This window comes from Mustela erminea, chromosome 3, assembly GCF_009829155.1.
Source record: "Mustela erminea isolate mMusErm1 chromosome 3, mMusErm1.Pri, whole genome shotgun sequence".
Taxonomy (NCBI): domain Eukaryota; kingdom Metazoa; phylum Chordata; class Mammalia; order Carnivora; family Mustelidae; genus Mustela; species Mustela erminea.
This window is the reverse complement of record NC_045616.1, coordinates 102667679-102686629: the sequence shown is the minus strand read 5'-3', so window position 1 is coordinate 102686629 and position 18951 is coordinate 102667679. Positions and strand designations below refer to the sequence as shown.

At 40.2% G+C, this 18951-nt stretch overlaps 1 protein-coding gene across 1 annotated transcript in view; it reads left to right on the top strand.

The window, feature by feature from the left end:
• The first annotated feature begins 267 nt into the window (after positions 1 to 267).
• ATP6V0E1 (ATPase H+ transporting V0 subunit e1) overlaps positions 268 to 18951 on the top strand; it is a 29931-nt gene continuing 11247 nt past the window's right edge. Inside the window, exons 1-2 of the mRNA XM_032334903.1 lie at positions 268 to 456; positions 6287 to 6334. Coding sequence (XP_032190794.1) covers positions 353 to 456; positions 6287 to 6334 — 152 coding nt within the window. The 5' untranslated portion in view covers positions 268 to 352. The remainder of the gene's footprint in view (positions 457 to 6286; positions 6335 to 18951) is intronic.

Sequence of the window (18951 nt, the reverse complement as noted above, 5' to 3'; positions counted from 1 at the left end):
GTTTCCTATATTACTGGCCAGGTGACAGTTTGGAATTCTGTTTGAAGAATTGGTACAGGTGTTTAAGGTTATTGGTCCAACTTCCCATTTAATCCAGGAATTCATTCTGCTTAAGGAAGAAAAAAATCAGGAGGTAACTCGAAGGACACATGCATATTGCTCAGAAACTATGGTCCATACGTAAAGTACACGGGATTTCTGGAGGGGCGAAGGGGCTGGGTCTTGCGCGCGGGTCACGTGGGGCGCGGGAGGCGGGTCTTTGCGCGCGCTGGTCACGCGGCCTGGTGTTGACACTTCCGGGTGGGACCAAAGTGAGGCGGCTGGGCAGGGGCTGGTAGCTCCGGCGGCAACCATGGCGTATAACGGCCTCACTGTGCCTCTCATCGTGATGAGCGTGTTCTGGGGCTTCGTCGGCTTCTGCGTGCCCTGGTTTATCCCTAAGGGTCCCAACCGGGGGTAAGTACGCCAGGTCCGCCTTGGGAGGAACGCGCAGTGGGGACCGGCCGGGCCGAGCGGGGGAGGGGGGCGACCTGCACCGGTCGCAGACCTTGCGGGGCCGCCCCAGACTCCAGAGTCAGGCCTGAACTCCTGCAGTTCCCCGACTTCTTACCGCGGCAGCTTCAGGGTTCCCTGATCCGAGGGTGAGGAGGGTGACTCCCGACGAACCCTCCTTGGGACGGGGTTACGGGAGATTTTTTTTTTCTCGTCACGGGGCCTGTCTGGGGAGGGTGCATCAGAAATGGGTTTATACCGACTCCGGGAGAAGTTGTGGTTTGCCCCTGGACGACTTTCGCCCCTTTAGCCCTGCCCTCCACTCAGATGAGGCCTGTATTTTAAAGGATCAAATAAAACAGATTGCTCTCTTTGCCTCACATGTTGTCGCCGTCTTGCACAGGACACAAGCTTGTGTAGCAGCGTGGAGCCTAGGCCTTGCCTCTAGTGGGCCCCAGGTGATGAGGGCCTGATCTAAAGCGAGATTAGTGACCAAAGAGCAGGAGGTATTGTTTAGAAATCCCTGCGTCATACCTTTTGGAGGGCGCTCCTGCGCGAGTGTACCAACTTCTCAGAATGATTGACTAAGACTTTTCCCTTGGACTTTTTTGTTAAATAGAGCTTTTTCTATTTTGTAAGTAAATTTATTTATTTTTTTTTTTTTTGGTAGCATGAGATAGAGCCTTGTCTTCAAAGGAGCTTTGGAACACCCTCTTTCTGGTTCCTCTTTTACCTTTTAGTCATTTAGCCCAAGATATTTGGAATGAAACTTGGCCTGAAGTCAGAGCTTGGCTAAAGCACCATCTTTTGCTTTATTCTTTGAAACAAATTGATGGCTTTCCAGTGCTTTGCATGCATAGCAGGCAGTCAGTAAATACCTGTTGAGTGGATAATTGATAATTCTACAGCCTTTATTAAGGGAAAGAAAATGCTGTTACTTCCTTAATATTTTGTGACCCAAACTCCTTTTGCTGTCTGCAATAAACTTGTGGTAGACTTGGTACTCCTCTCTAACTTGAAAGTAAATCACAGTGTGTTTAAAAAAGAAAAATGGTAGACAAATTTCTATCATTTGGTTGTATTGGGTTTCCTCTCCCTCCTTCACTTCCCCCCAAAACATCAGTTATGGAGGATCATCTCTCCAGACTATAATAGATGATGCAGAGTGTTGGAATTTTAGGGTTATTAAAACAATTTGTGTTAACCAAATTTAATTTCTTAGTCTTGTTTCTCTTACTGGAGTTAGAGAACAACAAAAGAGTTTGTTGTGTTTTTGTCTTCAACTATTTCATTACCCTACTGTGTGTCTTTCCAGTCCAAATACTCAGAAAAGCGTTTATTAATATGCTTGTAACATTGACCACTCCTTTCTTAAAAGACCCCCATTTGGGACCCATCATGCCCAGCCCTGTTGGGGCTTGGTGCCACTGCTGTTATCCAGGGTAATGAAATGTATCCAATAGTACATGGACTACTCAGTTTCCAGCTCTAGTGTCATGGTTCAGGTTTGACCTGCTACTGATACCTTATCTGAGTCTAATTCACAGCCTCCACCCCAATCCTTCTATTTCCTGCTCTTGGCAGGATTGAGCAGTTCTTAAAACACAAAGTGTCCACTAGGAGTTACTGTATTACACTTTGAGAAACACTGCTCCTAGCTGGATGATCCTTATGACCTTGGACAGTTAACTTTTCAGTGTTCCCATTTCCTCATTGTAAGATGGAAGGAAATAGTAGTCTTGAATTCGTAGTAGTTCCCCTTTAACTCCTGAAAGCCTACGTGACGATTTTTTAATACACGAAGGAGCTTCAAGGGTAGGTGAATTTTTAATCAGAGCATTTGTGATTTGAAAGATTAAAAACATCTTCACTAAGGAGGTAAAAGTACTATGTGGCAAGGGAAGAAGAGAGACTTTGATATTAAATCCTTTTCCCTGAAAGACCCACGTGATGTGGTTTTGGAATATAGGTGAGATTCGGTGGGGTCTGGAACGGATGGCCAAGAAAGAATAGTTGAGACATCATCTGTGTAAAAAGGAGAGCGCGGGGACCAGACTGGTGGGCTGGAAAAACTGCTGCCTGAAGGTTATGAGGGGTGGCAGATTATATACTAGAAAATCAGGGGAGATAAGGATAAGGGTGATTTCAAAAGAACTTTCATATGCTAAAGATGACCGCCAGGTACCTGGTGCCTTGCCATTGTCTAGTTAAGGTGGTTCTTCCCCCCCCCCCAACCCCCACCCCAGCAAGGCATTACTTTGAAGATCTTGGGGAGCTTCCTGGAAGAACGTCACACAAATCCCACCCACTGGGGGGGCGGAGCGGGAAGGCTGCTGGGTGTCAGCCCAAGCTTTGTCCTCAGCTAGCCTTCTACTCCCACGTCACACTCACAGCAGAATGCAGAAAAATCTCTGTAACTTAAAGGAAACTCCTTGCTCTCATTTTTTTCTGCAACATAAAATGGGTCAAATAAAAAGAAGTTGGTGTTTGGAATCAGACCGTTCGTGTTTTTCATGATTTCCTAAACAGGTGCTCTAAAACCCTCCCTTTTTTCACGGTGGCTCCTTTAGCGGGTAGATGTGGAGAAGGGGTGGAGCTAGCTCACAGGGAGTTCAGTGAGCTCCGATTTTTTTCAAGCCTACGGAAAGGCAGAAAGAGTAGTAATGTTGTATTCCACCGCTGAGATACAATAATTGTTAACATACTCATATTTGCTTTGTATCTCTGAATGTGTGTGTATGTGTGTAAACACACACATAAAATTTTCCTAAATTGAAAGTGAATTGCATTTATTATGATGACACTTCTTCATCTCAGACACTTCAGCATGCAACCACTAAACGGCATATTTGGAGAGGATATTTTATTTATTTTTGTTTAGGTTTAATTTAAGTAATCTCTGTCTCTAGTATGGGTCTTGAACTCAGGACCCTGGAGATCAAGAGTCCTGCGCTCTTTCGACTTGGCCAGCCAGGCTGGAGGTGATGTTTTAATGAGGAGCTTTTGATAGAAAAGTAGTAAGCCGGTAACACAGTAGAGCCTCAGCAGTTTGAGGTCTCTGAGATGGTCTTTGCGGAAGACAGAAGACACAGGGATTCCAGGTTGAGGCAGAGGAATGAAGGAAAATGAGCAAAAGCTTGGAATGGAGAGGAGTAAACTTGATGTGTTTGGGGGGACATTGAGGCCTCCTGCTTTTGGGAGTGGAAGGTTTCTGTCCGAAAGTGGACAGTGGTGAGGATGAGTGAGAAGCTGGTCCTGACTGTGTAGCTCTTCAGAAATCAAACATTTTTGTTACGTGGCTGTCAACATTTTGTAGCACAAATTCCGGGGCATACTCATTCATGTATTAAAAGCATAATGTATAAGTTAGGTATTTCAAAGCGTGTGCCTTCACAGCATATCCAGAATCTGACCAGTTCTCACTACTTCTGCTGCTACCAGCCTGGTTGGTGGATTATTGCAGTTCCCCCCACCGCAAACTGGTTTCTCAACTTTTCCCTTTGCCTCTCTTCCCCCAGTTTGTTTCTGCTCTGCAGAGAGGTAGGTTCTCATAAAATCTGAATCAGATTTTGTCAGTCCTGTGCTCAGATCCCTCCAAATAGCTTCCCTTTTCCTTTAGAGGCTACCAAGACACTGCCCTTAATCCTCATGAGTGTCAGAAATGGCCAAACTACAGTTAAACCATTTTAATGGTGTTTCTAGTTCTTGTCTATATTCTCCCTTTTGCTGACCTCTCTCCCCTCACTCTTCTCAGCAACATGGGCCTCTGTCCTCTTTCTGACCTCTTTTAACTCCTGGTACCATAGCACCTTTGCATTTGCTCTTCCCTCGTCTGGAACACTCCCTCACCTTCAGGTCTGGACTCTCTTGCCACGTCCTCAGCAGGCCTTTTCCTGACTGCCCTCTTCAAAATTGCAAGCACACTGGGGCACCTTCGGCTCGGGTCATGATCTCCGGGTCCTGGGGTCGAGCCCCACATAGGGAGGGCTCTCTGCTCGGCAGGGAGCCTGCTCCCCCCCCCCCCTCTCTGCCTGCTGCTCTGTCTACATATGATCTCTCTCCCTCTCTCTCTCTCTCTGTCAAATAAATGAATAAATAAAATCTTTAAAAAAATAAAATTGCAAGCACAGCCTCCAAACCCTGTATACCCTTACCCTTCTTTCCTGCTCTGTTTTTCTCCATTAGCACTTACTGACCACCTGGCATACTAATGGTACCTATGTAAACAGTTGTTTAATGTTCATCTTGTTTGTTGTCTGTCTTCCCCCACGATCATGTAAACTTCGCCAGGGCAGGGGTTTTCATCCATTTTGTTGACTCCTTTTTCCCCAGAGCCTGGTACATACTGGACACTCCATTGAAAATCTGCTGAATGAATGAGTGGATGTGCCAGTATTGACCACAGAAAGTACATGTGCACACACAGAACTCCTAAAGCATGAATTGAAAATAAATATAAATAGGAATTCTGATATTTGCTACTTGTATTTGAGGAGATAGTCTTGCTTACTCTGTGGGGTGTGGAGACCCCTTCTTTGGAAATTACTCCTGTGAAGGATGGAGAGCATTGAAAGTTGTTCACCTGAAGAGTGATGTGATGAAAGAATATTTTAGAAAGATGACTCTGTGATGAGTGTGGTAGAATGAAAGGGAAGGAAGAAAGTTGTGAATCTGCTAGCATTTTGTGATTCAGGATGCAGAGGAGGCATGAACAAAATGATGACAGATTTGAGGAGTGGGTTGGGTGGGTGGAAATGACAGCTTCTTCTGGGGTGTAGGATATTGGGAAGAGGAGCCTTCAGAAAGAGAAATGGGAACAGGATACCATGAATTCAGTTTTTTAAATGTGGAAATTCAGCTGATCAGAGATCCAGGTTTAACTATTTTTCAGACAGGAATAGAGATGGGAAGAGGTCAACATTGAAAAGATATATAGGGGCGCCTGGGTGGCTCAGCGGTTTAAGCCTCTGCCTTCAGCTCAGGTCATGATCTCGGGGTCCTGGGATCGAGCCCCGCATCGGGCTCTCTGCTCAGCGGGGGGCCTGCTTCCCCCTCTCTCTCTGCCTGCCTCTCTGCCTACTTGTGCTCTCTGTCTATCAAATAAATAAATAAATAAATCTTAAAAAAAAAAAGAAAAGATATATAGATACATATATTTATATATTATAAAGATATATAAATATAAATTTACATATAAATATAAAAACATGAATACATAATATATAAATATATAATATATATTACTTACAATATATGTTATTTATTTATAAAATATATATATATATATTTTAAGAATCATCTTGTTTTCATTTTAAGCCTATGCAGTTCTGGCATTTTTTTTTTTAAAGTTTGTTTATTTTTAGTAATCTCTTTTCCCAACGTGGAGCTTGAATCATGACCCTAAGATCAAGATCACATGTTTTCCCAACTGAGCCAGGTGCTCCTAGAAAGTTAAGTTTTTACAAGTATTGTGTCATTTCACTGCAGAGAAAACTACCCAGATAGGTAGTTTCTTGGATGTCAAAACTGTCACTGCAGCCTTCTCTGTTCATTTGTAGATGGGTTTGGATTGGCCATCTAAGCTGAGGCCTCAGTACAGATCCCTTCAAATACAAACCTTAATTACTTGCTTAAACTTTTACTGAGTGCAGTCGTTATTTGGTGTTTGAACAGTTCCCTTTTCTTGGTGCATAGACCTTGCCAGTTTGTAATTTGGGAAGGAGGCTTAAACCATCGACAGTGTCTTTCTGGTTTTCTGGTTATCTAATGATGGTTTTGTTTTGTTTTGTTTTAGAGTTATCATCACCATGCTGGTAACCTGTTCAGTTTGCTGCTATCTCTTGTAAGTATGTTTCTCTTGTAAGTCGTTTTTTCCCCAAGATGATAGGAAATTACTCTTGGTATTTATAATGTGTGTGATTGAAAAATAAATTCATGGAACATGACTGTTGTGAAACTTTACAGTTTTGTATCATGGGAGCTTGTCCTTTATGTAACATCTAGAAATAGTATCCTAAGATGGAAAAGAGCACACTTTCTCTCTGTTCAGTACATTTACATAAAAACTGTACAGATGCTCTGTTATTCTGGCAATACATGTGTAAATTATTTGGCACAAATTTAAACCTTATAATTAGCTGGAAATTCCCCTTGTACTACTTTTATATTTTACTATTGTGAAGAATTTAGGCATACTCATTTCATTTAAATAGCACTATGAAGCCAGTAAAGCCATTCTTTATTATGACTTTCGGTTTTTGGATGAATAGAAGTTGAGCTAGAATTGCAGTAAGCAAAGACAATTTTTTAACAATCATATGCTATATCAGTGTATGATAATTCACACATTTAAATAGATGATACAGTTCGTTCAGACTGTTGGTTGAAAACGATTTTAAGATATATAAGTTAATTCATCAACATATGTTTTTGGAAAACCATTCTTAATCCTTTTGATTGTTAAAAATGGCAGAAGTGGACTTGAACTATTGTAAAGGTTTCCAGTTCTTATCTACATTCTCCCCTTTCCTGAAGAATGGAGCAAGTCAAGCCCCAGAAATAAACTGAGTATTAATCAGTTTGTGGATAGGATGGCCACTTCAAAGTACTCAAAGGCTTTGGGGGCCTGGGTGGCTCAGTGGGTTAAAGCCTCTGCCTTTGGCTCAGGTCATGATCCCAGGGTCCTGGGATAGAGCCCTGCATCGGGCTCTCTGCTTGGCAGGGAGCCTGCTTCCTCCCTCTCTCTCTGCCTGTCTCTCGGCCTACTTGTGATCTCTGTCAAATAAATAAATAAAATCTTAAAAAAAAAAAAAAAGTACTCAAAGGTCTTAAGGTTTCTTTTCTTTTTTTTTTTTTTTTAGTTGAGATCTATTTTGCATACCATAAAATTTCATCTTTTTATGAATTTCCTTTTAGAGTTTAGAACCAGTGGTTCTTTTTTCTTAAAGAGAGCTGTGTAGCTTCCCAAGACCTCTTTATATGGAAAGGGTTGGTGTTGGCCAAGCTTTTGTTTAGTGCCCACATGACCTAGGAAACAGCAGTTTTAATCATGTGATGAAAGGCCATGGCGCTTTGTGACTGTGAATCTGAATTTCTTATATCCTAGAGCTTTTGCACTAAGATTTTTCAAAGAGGTTTGTGGGGACAAAATTCTAGTTGTTGGCATAGATCAAAATCTGCCTCTGTCAAAAAGTTATCACCGTGAATTTTAGGTAGCTTGAAGTGTTTAAAGCTGAATCATAAGGCATTGTAGAAATTTTGCTAAATGATGATGGTGGTGTTTGACTGCCTCAACACTAGGGCTTAGATGATAATAATAATAAGACTTTCTGTAGTTGGCTTGTTTACTCTGTTTTTTCTAGTTAGAAGGGTAACTTTTTCAGGTGATACAGCTCAGCTTCCAGAGTGGAAATCAGAGAGGTAGCATATGGAGAGAATTCTGCTAGCTGTGTTTAGCTTTACAGAGTAAAGGAGAAGTACATACATCATCAAGAATTTCACATTTTTAAAAAATATTTTATTTACTTATTTAACAGAGAGAGAGAGAGATCACAAGTAGGCAGAGAGGCAGGCAGAGAGGGGGAAGCACACGGGGCGTGATCCCAGGACGCTGAGACCATGACCTGAGCTGAAAGCAGAGGCTTTAACCCACTGAGCTAGCTACCCAGGCACCCCAAGAATTTTGCATTTTAATAAGGGTGATTGAGCTTCAGTCTGTTCCACTGAATCTCCTGTAGAAATCCCAAGAAGGGAGCTCTTTTTCAGTCCAGGAGCCAAGGAGTGATCCTGTTATCGAAAAGGCCTTTGTTTTGATTTCTTTGAAGCTCTCTTCTGCCTGATAAGCAAGGTTGGTGGTAGGGTCTTAAAAATGGAAAATTACCACATAGAAGAATGACTGGAGATTAAGAAGATGGGGCAGAAACATTTTGTGACTTTCTGGTCCTCCACTATCTTTGAAATTTGCTTAATTTTTGTAATACTTTCTTTAAGACAAACAAGAAACCTTTCCAGTTAGTCCCATGCTGCTTATTTTCATTTTCAGGTGTAAAATGAATAACTGGACATGGCTAGAAATTATACCTCTGAGTCTTAGTGACTCAGTTGAGACGTATCTGTGAGCCTTTACCTCTCACTGTCTAGATTTTTTTTCTTTGTCCCAGACATGCTGGTGACTTCTCTGTTGTCAGTGGATTAGTACTGTCATCAGTGTATTAATAAGGATAGCACACAGTGTACCAACATTAAATGTTTCTGGAGGCCGTCATATGGGGAAATGTGCTGTGTAGTATAGACTTTATGAAGTTGGTTTTTTTTCTTTTGTTTCTTTTTCATGAAACCTGATCATATATCCTATTTAGCAAAAAGTCCGCCTGGAACATGGGTGGATTAAATTGAATTCAGATCCCAAAGACTTCTTTCCACAAAGGGATGAAATTCTGTCCCTTTGTCATAGATTTGAAATTCAAACAAAACTTCACTGTTTGGCGTTAGTAAGTATTATTTTTTTGAAAATACCTCTTGAAATAAATCACACCCTATGAGGAAGTGGTGATGCAACATGGGGGCTTAAGTGGGTAGGAGAAGAATAAATGAAACAAGATGGCATTGGGAGGGAGACAAACCATAAGTGACTCTTAATCTCACAAAACAAACTGAGGGTTGCTGGGGGGAGGGGGGTGGGGTTATGGACATTGGGGAGGGTATGTGCTTTGGTGCGTGCTGTGAAGTGTGTAAACCTGGCAATTTACAGACCTGTACCCTGGGGATAAAAATATATGTTTATAAAAAATTAAAAATTAAAAAAAAAGAAGAAAAAAAATATTAAAAAAAAAAAGAAGAAAGAAAGAAATCACACCCAAACTGTATTTCCTGAGCAAAATTACATTTTGAAATATATTCATGGCCTTTTAGATTGCCTTCAGTTTATGGCAGTTTTTTTCTTTGTCCAGTTTGTTCTGGTTTAAGATTAGATTCATGGGGCGTAACTTGTTTGAGCTCTGGAAAAAATCAGGATTTATGCCAGTCCAACCAGTTTGTGCTAACAGTTCAGCAGAGGAATGTCTGAATGTTATACATCTGGTTCCTTCTTTGAAGCACAAGGTCACTTTTGTTCCTTAACCATACAATCCTGTTAGTTACTGTTCCATACTTTGTTTTGGTCTTAGGTTAGTTTTTAATGTTGAATTATGATGCAATTTACCCAGAGTTGGAAAACTTACATCTTCAGGGTAAATTAGAAATTTAGTGCAGTGTTGTGAGGTACAGTTGCTTCTTGGAAAACATATTTTATCTTTAGCACTTGACTAGTTGTGATACAGAAGAGGAAATAATGACCAAAAGGCAGGAATCCTTGGCTCTTTTAGGCTAAATGTATGTGGCCTGATTACATTGTAGTATGGTTTTGTGAATTTTAAATTTAGATGCTGTGTATGAAAACTTGGAACAGAAAACAAGGAAAATACAAAGTAATACTATCATTCGTTGGTTAAAATAAATTATTTTAATTCAGAGAAGTATGAGTAACTTAGGAGCAGTTTGCTTACGAGGCTTTTGTAGCGTGTATTTTATTGAGCCTTACTAGAGTTCATTCACTCAACATATTTATTTAGAGCCTACTTTGTGCCAAGCACTGGATATATAGCAGTGAATAAATAAGACAGACGTAGTCCCCTGCCCTCTTTAGTGAGGAGAGACAGACTGTAAACAAAGCCAGACAAGCCTCAGTCACTTCCCGAAGTGGTTCCCTCATCTACTTATTACCACAGGCCCCTGTTCTGTGATCCCAGACGTCTTCCTCATTCATCTCTCCAGCCCCCTAGCTGCCCATTGAACAAAGAACTACACAGCCTATAGGAACTTGGCCCCACTTGTCCAAGAATGTGCAGATCTATAGCTAAGCCCAGCCTTGCTTTGGTCCTGGGTCTAGAGCCAGTTTGGGCACAAGACATGATCACTTCCCAAGATGTTCCACTTTGCTTTCTAACCAAGTAGCCACAAGCTGGTCAGTTTCAGGGATGCTCTTTATTATAGCTTTTTTTTTTTTTTTAACTTTGCTTTTGAACTTTTAAAACCTGCTATATGCTCTTTACAAAAATTTGTCCCCTTGTCACTCACCTTCAAAAATTATCAACTCATGGCCAGCCCTGTTTATCTCTGCACACTTTCCTACTCTACCCTAGATTATTTTGAGCTTATCTCTAATTATTTCAATATATATGTCTAAAAGATGATCATTCTTTTCCGATGTGTAACTACAATACATTATCACAGACAGGAAAAGTTTAATTCCTTTACATCATCAAATATATTTAAATTGCCCTCATTGTCCCGTTACTTATTTTACAGTATATTTGAATGAAGATGCTTATAAAGACCACACATTGCAGCTAGTAGATGTGCCTCCCAAGTCTCTCTTTATCAGTTTCTTCTCCATTTCTCTCTTTCTCTCTCTCTTTTTTTTGCACATTTAGTAGGAAAAAACTGGTTTCTTCAGAGAGTGATCCTTGTTAGTTGCACACACCATGGTATTATTTAACATATTCTTTGTTCTGTATTTCCTGTAAGTTGGTAGTCATCTAGGAGATAGATCACATTCAGGTTCAATTTTTTGGTTAAGTCTGCTTCATAAATGGTATAGATACTTTAATCAGGGAGTACATAATGTCTCATTTGTATTGTTGGCGTCATTGATGATATTATATATCTGTAATTTGCTTATTCATTTTAGAATACGTCCATAAATACTTAGTTTCGTATTGATGTCAAAAAGTTGAAGTCCTTCATGTTTCTCTTTTAAGATAATTTGGCTATTCCCAAATAGCCATATACATTTTTAGGATCATCCTGTCAGTTTCTATACTAAAAAAAAGCCTGTTGATTGTAGTTGGCATTGTGTGGAATCTATAGATCAGTTTGGAGAGAACTGACATTTTAACAATACTGAGTCCTCTGATGCTGAACATGGTATATATTTCCATTCATTTAGATTTTATTTTTATTTCCTTCCTCCTCCTGAATGCTCTTTTTCTAACTTTTTTTTTTAAGATTTTATTTATTTATTTGACAGGCAGAGATCACAAATAGGCAGAGGCAGTCAGAGAGAGAGGGGGAAGCAGGCTCCCCACTGAGCAGAGAGCCCAATGCGGGGCTCGATCCCAGGACACTGAGACCATGACCTGAGCCAAAGGCAGAGGCTTTAACCCACTGAGCCACCCAGGCCCCCCTCCTTTTTCTGACTTCTTACAGTGGAGACTTAGATAAATGATTTTAAACCTTTGTTCTTTTTTTTTTTTAAAGATTTTATTTATTTATTTGACAGAGGTCACAAGTAGGCAAAGAGACAGGCAGAGAGAGAGGAGGAAGCAGGCTCCCTGCTGAGCGGAGAGCCCGATATGGGGCACGATCCCAGGACCCTGAAGTCATGACCTGAGCCGAAAGGCAGAGGCTTAACCCACTGAGCCACCCAGGTGCCCCTAAACCTTTGTTCTTTTTAAAATGTTAATGCAGTAAAATTCCTTCTAAGCATTGCTTTAGCCACAGCCTACAAATTTTGATGACACTGTATTCTTCATTAATTTTTAAATATTTGGGGCTTTTCCACAGAAGATAGACTCCTTAAGATTCCAGTCTTTTTTGCAACTGGGACTTGTCTTATAGCCCAGCATAATGGTTTATCATGATGATCATTTCAAGGGCACTTCAGAAGATTGTATATTTTGCAGTTGTTGAGTGTAACTGTGAGGTCATGATAGTTCAGATGTTCTATATCTTTATTGAGTTTTTGGGTCACTTTTAGTGATTACTAAAAGAAGGTGTTAAAATCATCAGCTATTGTGGATTTTTAAAAAATTCTTTCCATGTTTGTTTTATATGTTTTGAAGCTATATTATTAGGAGCATGAACATTTCTGTTTTCTCTTCCCAATGAATTGACATTTTTATCATTATAAAGTATCCCTGTTTATCCTTAGTAATATTACTTGACTTGATTTTTTACTTTGTCTGATATTGATAATCATACCACCTTTCTTATCCTCATTATATCTATCTTTATGCCTATTTGCAGACAGCGTATAGCTCAGTCTTTTTCGTCCATTCTGACAGCCTTTGCCTTTTAATTGGATACTTCATATACAATTCCAGTATTTATTGACATAGCAAGGTTTGGGTTCATTGTTTTGTTAATTGTTTTCTGTTTGTTTCATCTAGTTTTTTGCTCCTCTGTTCTTTATACCTTATTTTTTTCTTTAAATTCAATTAAATAACCTATGGTGTACTATTCATTTCAGAGGTAGAGTTCAGTGATTCGTCAGACTTACATAACACCTAGTGCTTATTACATCATTTGCCCTGCTTTTATGCTTTATTTTACATTAATGGAATATTTTCAGTATTCTGTTTTAATTTTGCTAAGGGCTTTTTTGCTATACTTTTTAGTGTTGCTCTAGAGATTACAATATTCATTGTTAACTTTTCATAGAGTACTTAGAGTTGACACGGAACCACTTCAGATAAAATACAAGTTGGCAACAATATGATTCTATTTACTCCACATCATTTGTACTATGGTCATGATATATTTTGCATCGATGTATGTTCCAAAACATTGTAGTGTTACAGTTTTTACTTGAAAGAATCATGTTTTTATAAAGAAATTAAAAGAAGTCTTCTCTGTTTACCCACATGTTTATCCTTTGTAGAGTTCCTTATTTTTGTAGATTTGAGATTCTGACATCCCCTTAGTCTGAGTTTTTATCCGATATCCCTTTCGTCTAAAGAACTTCCTGTAGTATATGCTGTAGGACAGGTATGCTGATAACAAATTCACTCATCTTTTATGTACCTGAAAATGTCTTTTTTTCATGCTCATTTTTTGAAGGATAGTTGTTCTGGATATAGAATTTTGACAGGATTGACAGGATGTTTTTTTCCCCTTTTAGATGACTTTAAAGAAGCTCTTTCATTTTATGGCCTCCATTGTGTCTGCTGAGAACTCAGCTGTAATATGAATAATCGTTCCTTCTTATGCATTCTTTTTCCTCTGGATGTTATCAAGATTTTTTTCTCTTTATCTTTGGTTTTAGCAATTTGACTATGATGTGTGTAGGTGTCTTTTTTTTTTTTTTAAAGATTTTACTTATTTACTTGTGAGAGAGAGAGAGAGAGAGAAAGAGAGCGTGCATGAGAGGGGAGTGGGAGAGGGAGAAGCAGGCTTCCTGCTGGCTCAATCCTGGGACTCCAGGATCATGACCTAAGTGGAAGGCAGTTGCTTAACCAGCTGAGCCACCCAGGCGCCCTGTAGGTGTAGTTTTAAGATTATTCTGATTGGAGTTTGCTGAGCTATATGAATCTGTAAGTTATTTTTCCATCAGTTTCAGCATCTGCGTCTTCTGTTTCTTTCTGCTGTATTCTTTTTCTCCTGAGACTCCAGTTGCACCTATGTTTGATTTTTTTTTCCAATTTTTTTTCCTCTTATTTCTTCAGATTAGATAGTTATTGATCTGTCTTTAGGTCCACTGACTATTTCTTCTGCTATTTCCAGTCTGCTGGTAAGCCCTATCCAGAGTTTTAGTTTATATATTTTACTTTTTAGTTCTAGACTCTCCATTTGGTTCTTTTTTGTAGTTTTAATTTATGTTCTGACATTCCTGATTCGGTCATTCTTACAGCTAGTTTTCTTTTAGGCTTTAAGCATATTTATAATAGCTGCTATAAAATCATTATCTTTTTTTTTTTTTAAGATTTTATTTTTATTTATTTGAGAGAGAGAGAGAGGGAGTGAGAGAGAGCATGAGAGGGGAGGTCAGAGGGAGAAGCGCCGAGCTGGGAGGCTGATGCGGGCCTTGATCCTCGGACTCCGAGATCGTGACCTGAGCCAAAGGCAGTAGCTTAACCAACTGAGCCACCCAGGTGCCTTCATTGTCTTTTAATGACAATATCTGTATTATTTTGGAATGGTGTGGAATTCTCTTGATTCTTTTGTTCTTGATTATTACTTATGTTTCTTGTTTTGGGGGAGCATGACTGTAGTTTACTAAATATTGGATGTGGTAAATGACAGGGACCCTGGATTCTACTTACTCCTCTGCGAATGGTTAAATTTTCTTGTAACAGTTAAATTATTCATTGATCACCTTAAACTTATGGAGAGTTGGTTTTATACTTTGTTGGGACAGATCTGTATCACTTTTACCCCTAGATTAGAATGAATTCTCCATTAAAGTGTGCCCCTTCTGGTTCTGGGATTTTTTGGGAAATCTGAGGTGTTTACCAAGTCCTTATAACTTCAGACTCTAAATACTCTTTCTTCTGGTGGTAAGCAGCAGCTGAAATTTCCCCTCCATTCTTTCAGACTTCTGGGTGCTTTTCACAGTCCTTGGCATTTTCCTAGAGCATATACAGTTGAGGGATCAGCCAAGGGTTAAGAGAAATTTATACAGACTTTGGGGGTCCCCTTTGTGGTACCTTCCTTTTTTGAGATTTCCCTTTTTTATTTCTAAGAAATAGAAATGTTTTTTAGCATTTCTGGTACCTCTGAACTTCATCTTTCGATACCTAAGCCAGGAAGACTGCAGCTTTTTGCTTGAGTTTCAATTATCTTGCCCCACACATGGGACTGGACAGTGTTTTCAGGAGAAATGCTGTATAAAGGTATTGGTGTAGCTTTCTTTCTTTCTCCTTTTCTCTCTCTTTTTCTTTTTCTTTCCTTCTTTCTGAGAGTGCACGCGTGCAATCTTGCACAAGCAGTGGGACAGGGGAGATGGGGGAGAGAATTTTCAGCAGTGGAGCCCCACGCCGGGCTCAGTCTCATGACCCTGAGATCATGACCTGAGTTGAAATCAAGAGTCAGACGCTTAACAAATTGAGCCACTCAGGTGCCCTGGTGTGATTTCCTGAAGGATTGAATCCTGTGCAGTTTCGTCCTGCTTTTGGGTATTCTCTTGTACCATCAAATAGTTATTTTTCATATCTTGTTCAGAGTTTATAATCACTGTCTTCCGGATGAGTATTATATAAGCTACTTTGCTTTACCAGAGCAGAACTTCACCACTTGCCTTTTTTTGTTTTCAGGTTTATATTTTTCATTTCTGTGGGTGTTCTTTTTGTGCTTTTACAGTTTTGATTTCCCTCTCTCCTTCCTCATTCTCCCTGTACATTTTACAATTTTAGTTCATGAAACATAGTAGACAGCTTATCTGTCATCCGTGTCAGATCATTCTAGTATCTGAAGTACGTGCAGTTCTGTATCAGCTCTTTGCTCTCTTTGGTCCCTCTCATTCATGGTACCACATGCATTTAACAATATTTCATTGCTGTCTTTTCATTTTCCCTATAATTCCATGTGTATGACTTTTTTGAGGCCTGCTATGAAAGTGGGCTTCTCCAGAAAAAAGATTAACATTGCTTCTGCCAAGTGCCAAAGGCCATCACCAGTGTGGAATCAAATTAAGTAAAATTCTTTGTTACATGATTTTTTTTTTTTTTAAACCACATAGAATGAATTTGAGTTACAGACTTTCATTAAGGTTAATTGTCAGTGGCAGTGTTCTTCTCCTTCCTTCTTGTTGCTTATATTTGAGACGGTTGGTTTTCCTGTCATTCTTTTTCAGGGATTCTATCTCATTTATCCATACCTTGAGATACAGCCCCTTGGCACTGAGCATTGTGGGGATGGGATGTGAAACTTGTATTAGATTCCCTACCTTAAGTGGGCCCTCGGCTTTGTCTGCTGTGTCCCTGGGAAATCTGAAAGTAAAAGCTCAAGTTCATGTGGTTTAGTCTGTGCTGTGAAGGTGTGGAAAGCAGCCTATAATCACTTTGTTTTTCTTTCTGGGTACTTGCCTTCACTCAGTTTTTTGGTCTGAGGACTGCTTACATGTCTGTCATGGATATGTTAAAAATAGCTGGGTATCTTGACTGTTGATAGTGGGAGAGAAATCCAGGTACCTGGCCCAGCATATATCATCATCTGCTATATGGAAAAGTGTACTTTTCTTACTTTGACTTTTTGCTCTTTTCCTTTATAATTTGGGAGATAAGGGCATTATTACAGACTTCGAACTGGAAGGCCTGGTATAAAAAGTATGGAGAAAAGAAATGATATTCCAAGTGTAGAGCTGGCAAAAATGGGGCATATTCCTGTGGTTGTGAAAGGGCCCTCATAGAGATAGTGTTGGGATAAGGTTAATATAGTTGGTGCCTTCTCACCTGAAGGTTGGGGCCCTTTTCTAAGCTCCTGTGGCTATGGCAGAATTCAGTTCCTTTGAATTGGTTGTTGGACTAAGGTCTGTTTTCCTTGCTGACTATTAGTTGGTGACTGCTCTCAGCTCCTAGAGGTCACATTCTTTCCCATGTGGCCCTTGCATCTTCAAAGCCAACAATAGAGCATCTCCTTTGTGTCAAATCTTTCTCATCCCGTAGTAATCTGGGTCCAATTACAAGACAGAAACCACACAGTATGTTAAACAGGAGAAGTTTAACATGATTCCTGTTCACTACGAAGAAAGATAGGAGATACTGTAAGATAGGAGGAAATTCTGTGTGGTTATCTAGGGCTGAGGGAGAGTATCCAAGGAAAGACAAACTTGGAAGGGAATCAGGCCTTGTTGGAGAAACTGTGGTTCCGCCCACTAGATAGCAGAGAATTTCATTGGTTCGGCCAGGCTGGAGTGGGTCTGGAGTTGGTGGGCAAACAGTAGGCCACCCTCGGAAGTACGGGCAAGAGAGCGGGCAGGCTGTGGCGTGGGTGCGATTCCCTGTGTCAGTGCAAGTGGGAGGCCTGCAGAGCATCCAGGCCATACAAGGGCTCTGGTTTCCCTGTCAGGAGGACTGCAGAAAGGTTCTTTCCAGACTGAGACTGCCAGCTCAAAGCATGACTGTATTCCAGGCCCGAGTCTCTGCAGGCTCCACGGAATAGGCACACATCAATTCCATCGTCTTCCAGCCCACGCCCGCCGTGTCCCTCCAGCTCCCTCTACTGAGAAAGTTGAATGTTGTGTTCACTGTAAAGGAGAGAAAGGAATTCAGTTGCTTATTCCAGAACATATATTAAAGGCTGTGTTCAGAGCTGATTGGCGTTAAATGCTTAAGTGATACATACACTCCTAAGGTCTTTCATCAGGGAGAGCCCCCCATCTCTTTTAAGAGTTCACCCGATTAGGTCAGGTCCACTCAGGGTAATTTTCCTTAAAGCCAGCAGTACAGTCTAACACAGTCTAATCTTGGGAGATTGTCCCATCATACTCACTGTCCTGGGGTTAGACAGGGTGTGTATACGAGGGGATGGGAATCTTGGGGGAATATCTTAGAATTCTGCCAATCACAGAGGGCTGGGGGTGGAGAGAGGGTGGAGATGAGATGACTCATTGTTACATGAGAAACTCCTTTGTAAAGTAAATAGGTTGTATTTCAGTCTCTGGGTGCGTCAGAGAAGAAGGAATAACTAGTATTTATTGAACATCAGTTGTCAGCTAGTTTCATGTATTACCTGTTTAATTCTTAACATCTTGAAACAGAGGTTATTGTCTTCCTTTTACAAGAGGGAAAGCTGAGGCTCAGTTTATAAGGTCACTTGCCTGGAGTCACTCCACTAATATTCGGGTAGCTGGAATTAAAATGCATTCTTGTCTAATATTGCATCTCATATTTTTTTTCCTGCCTCTCTTACAATAATAACAAAAGCTTTCATTTTTAAAATTTAATTCATTTAAACTAAAACAAAAATACATAATTTATTCATCTCGCCCATCCATTACATCCCACCTCTGGCAACCACCAATCTGTTTTCTGTTACCTATGAGCTTGTTTTTTTAGATAAAAAACATATAAGAGAGATCATACAGTATTTATCTTTCTCTGACTTACTTCACTTAGCATAATGCCCATTCATGTCCCAACTAGCAAGATCCACATTCTTTTTTCTAGCTGAATAATATTCCATTGTAGATATTTACTATAATCTCTTTATTAATCCATCCATTCATCCATTGATAAAGCCTGTATTTTTTAATCATGTCTAGTAACATTGCTGCCCTTGCAAGAATTGGTGTTGTTTGATTAGGGTGAAGGGATATGACTGAGGTCATCTCAGTGGAGATAAGGCAAGTTGCTCTCCTGCATCTCTGCTCTTTCTTCAGGAGCCCACTGATAGAGGTTATTCCTATCCTGGTCCTCGCTGCAGGGGCAGTGGATCAGAAGAGAAGTCCTAGCTGGACTTAACCCATTCCAACAGGGAAGCCTAGCAGTTACGCACTTGATCTGTGCATCAGGAAGAAGTAACCATTCCTTTGTTCCCTGCTCTCATATCCAAGTGTGGAACCAAAAAAAAAAAAAAAAAAGGCAAGATTTGAGAGGTCTGGATATAGCCTTTTCAGTGGGGAGGGCATATTTTGTGTTTGGAGAATTCTAATAAGCAAGAGCTGAGCTCATGGTAAGTGAGCAGGGAGTATTTGTAGCATGAATG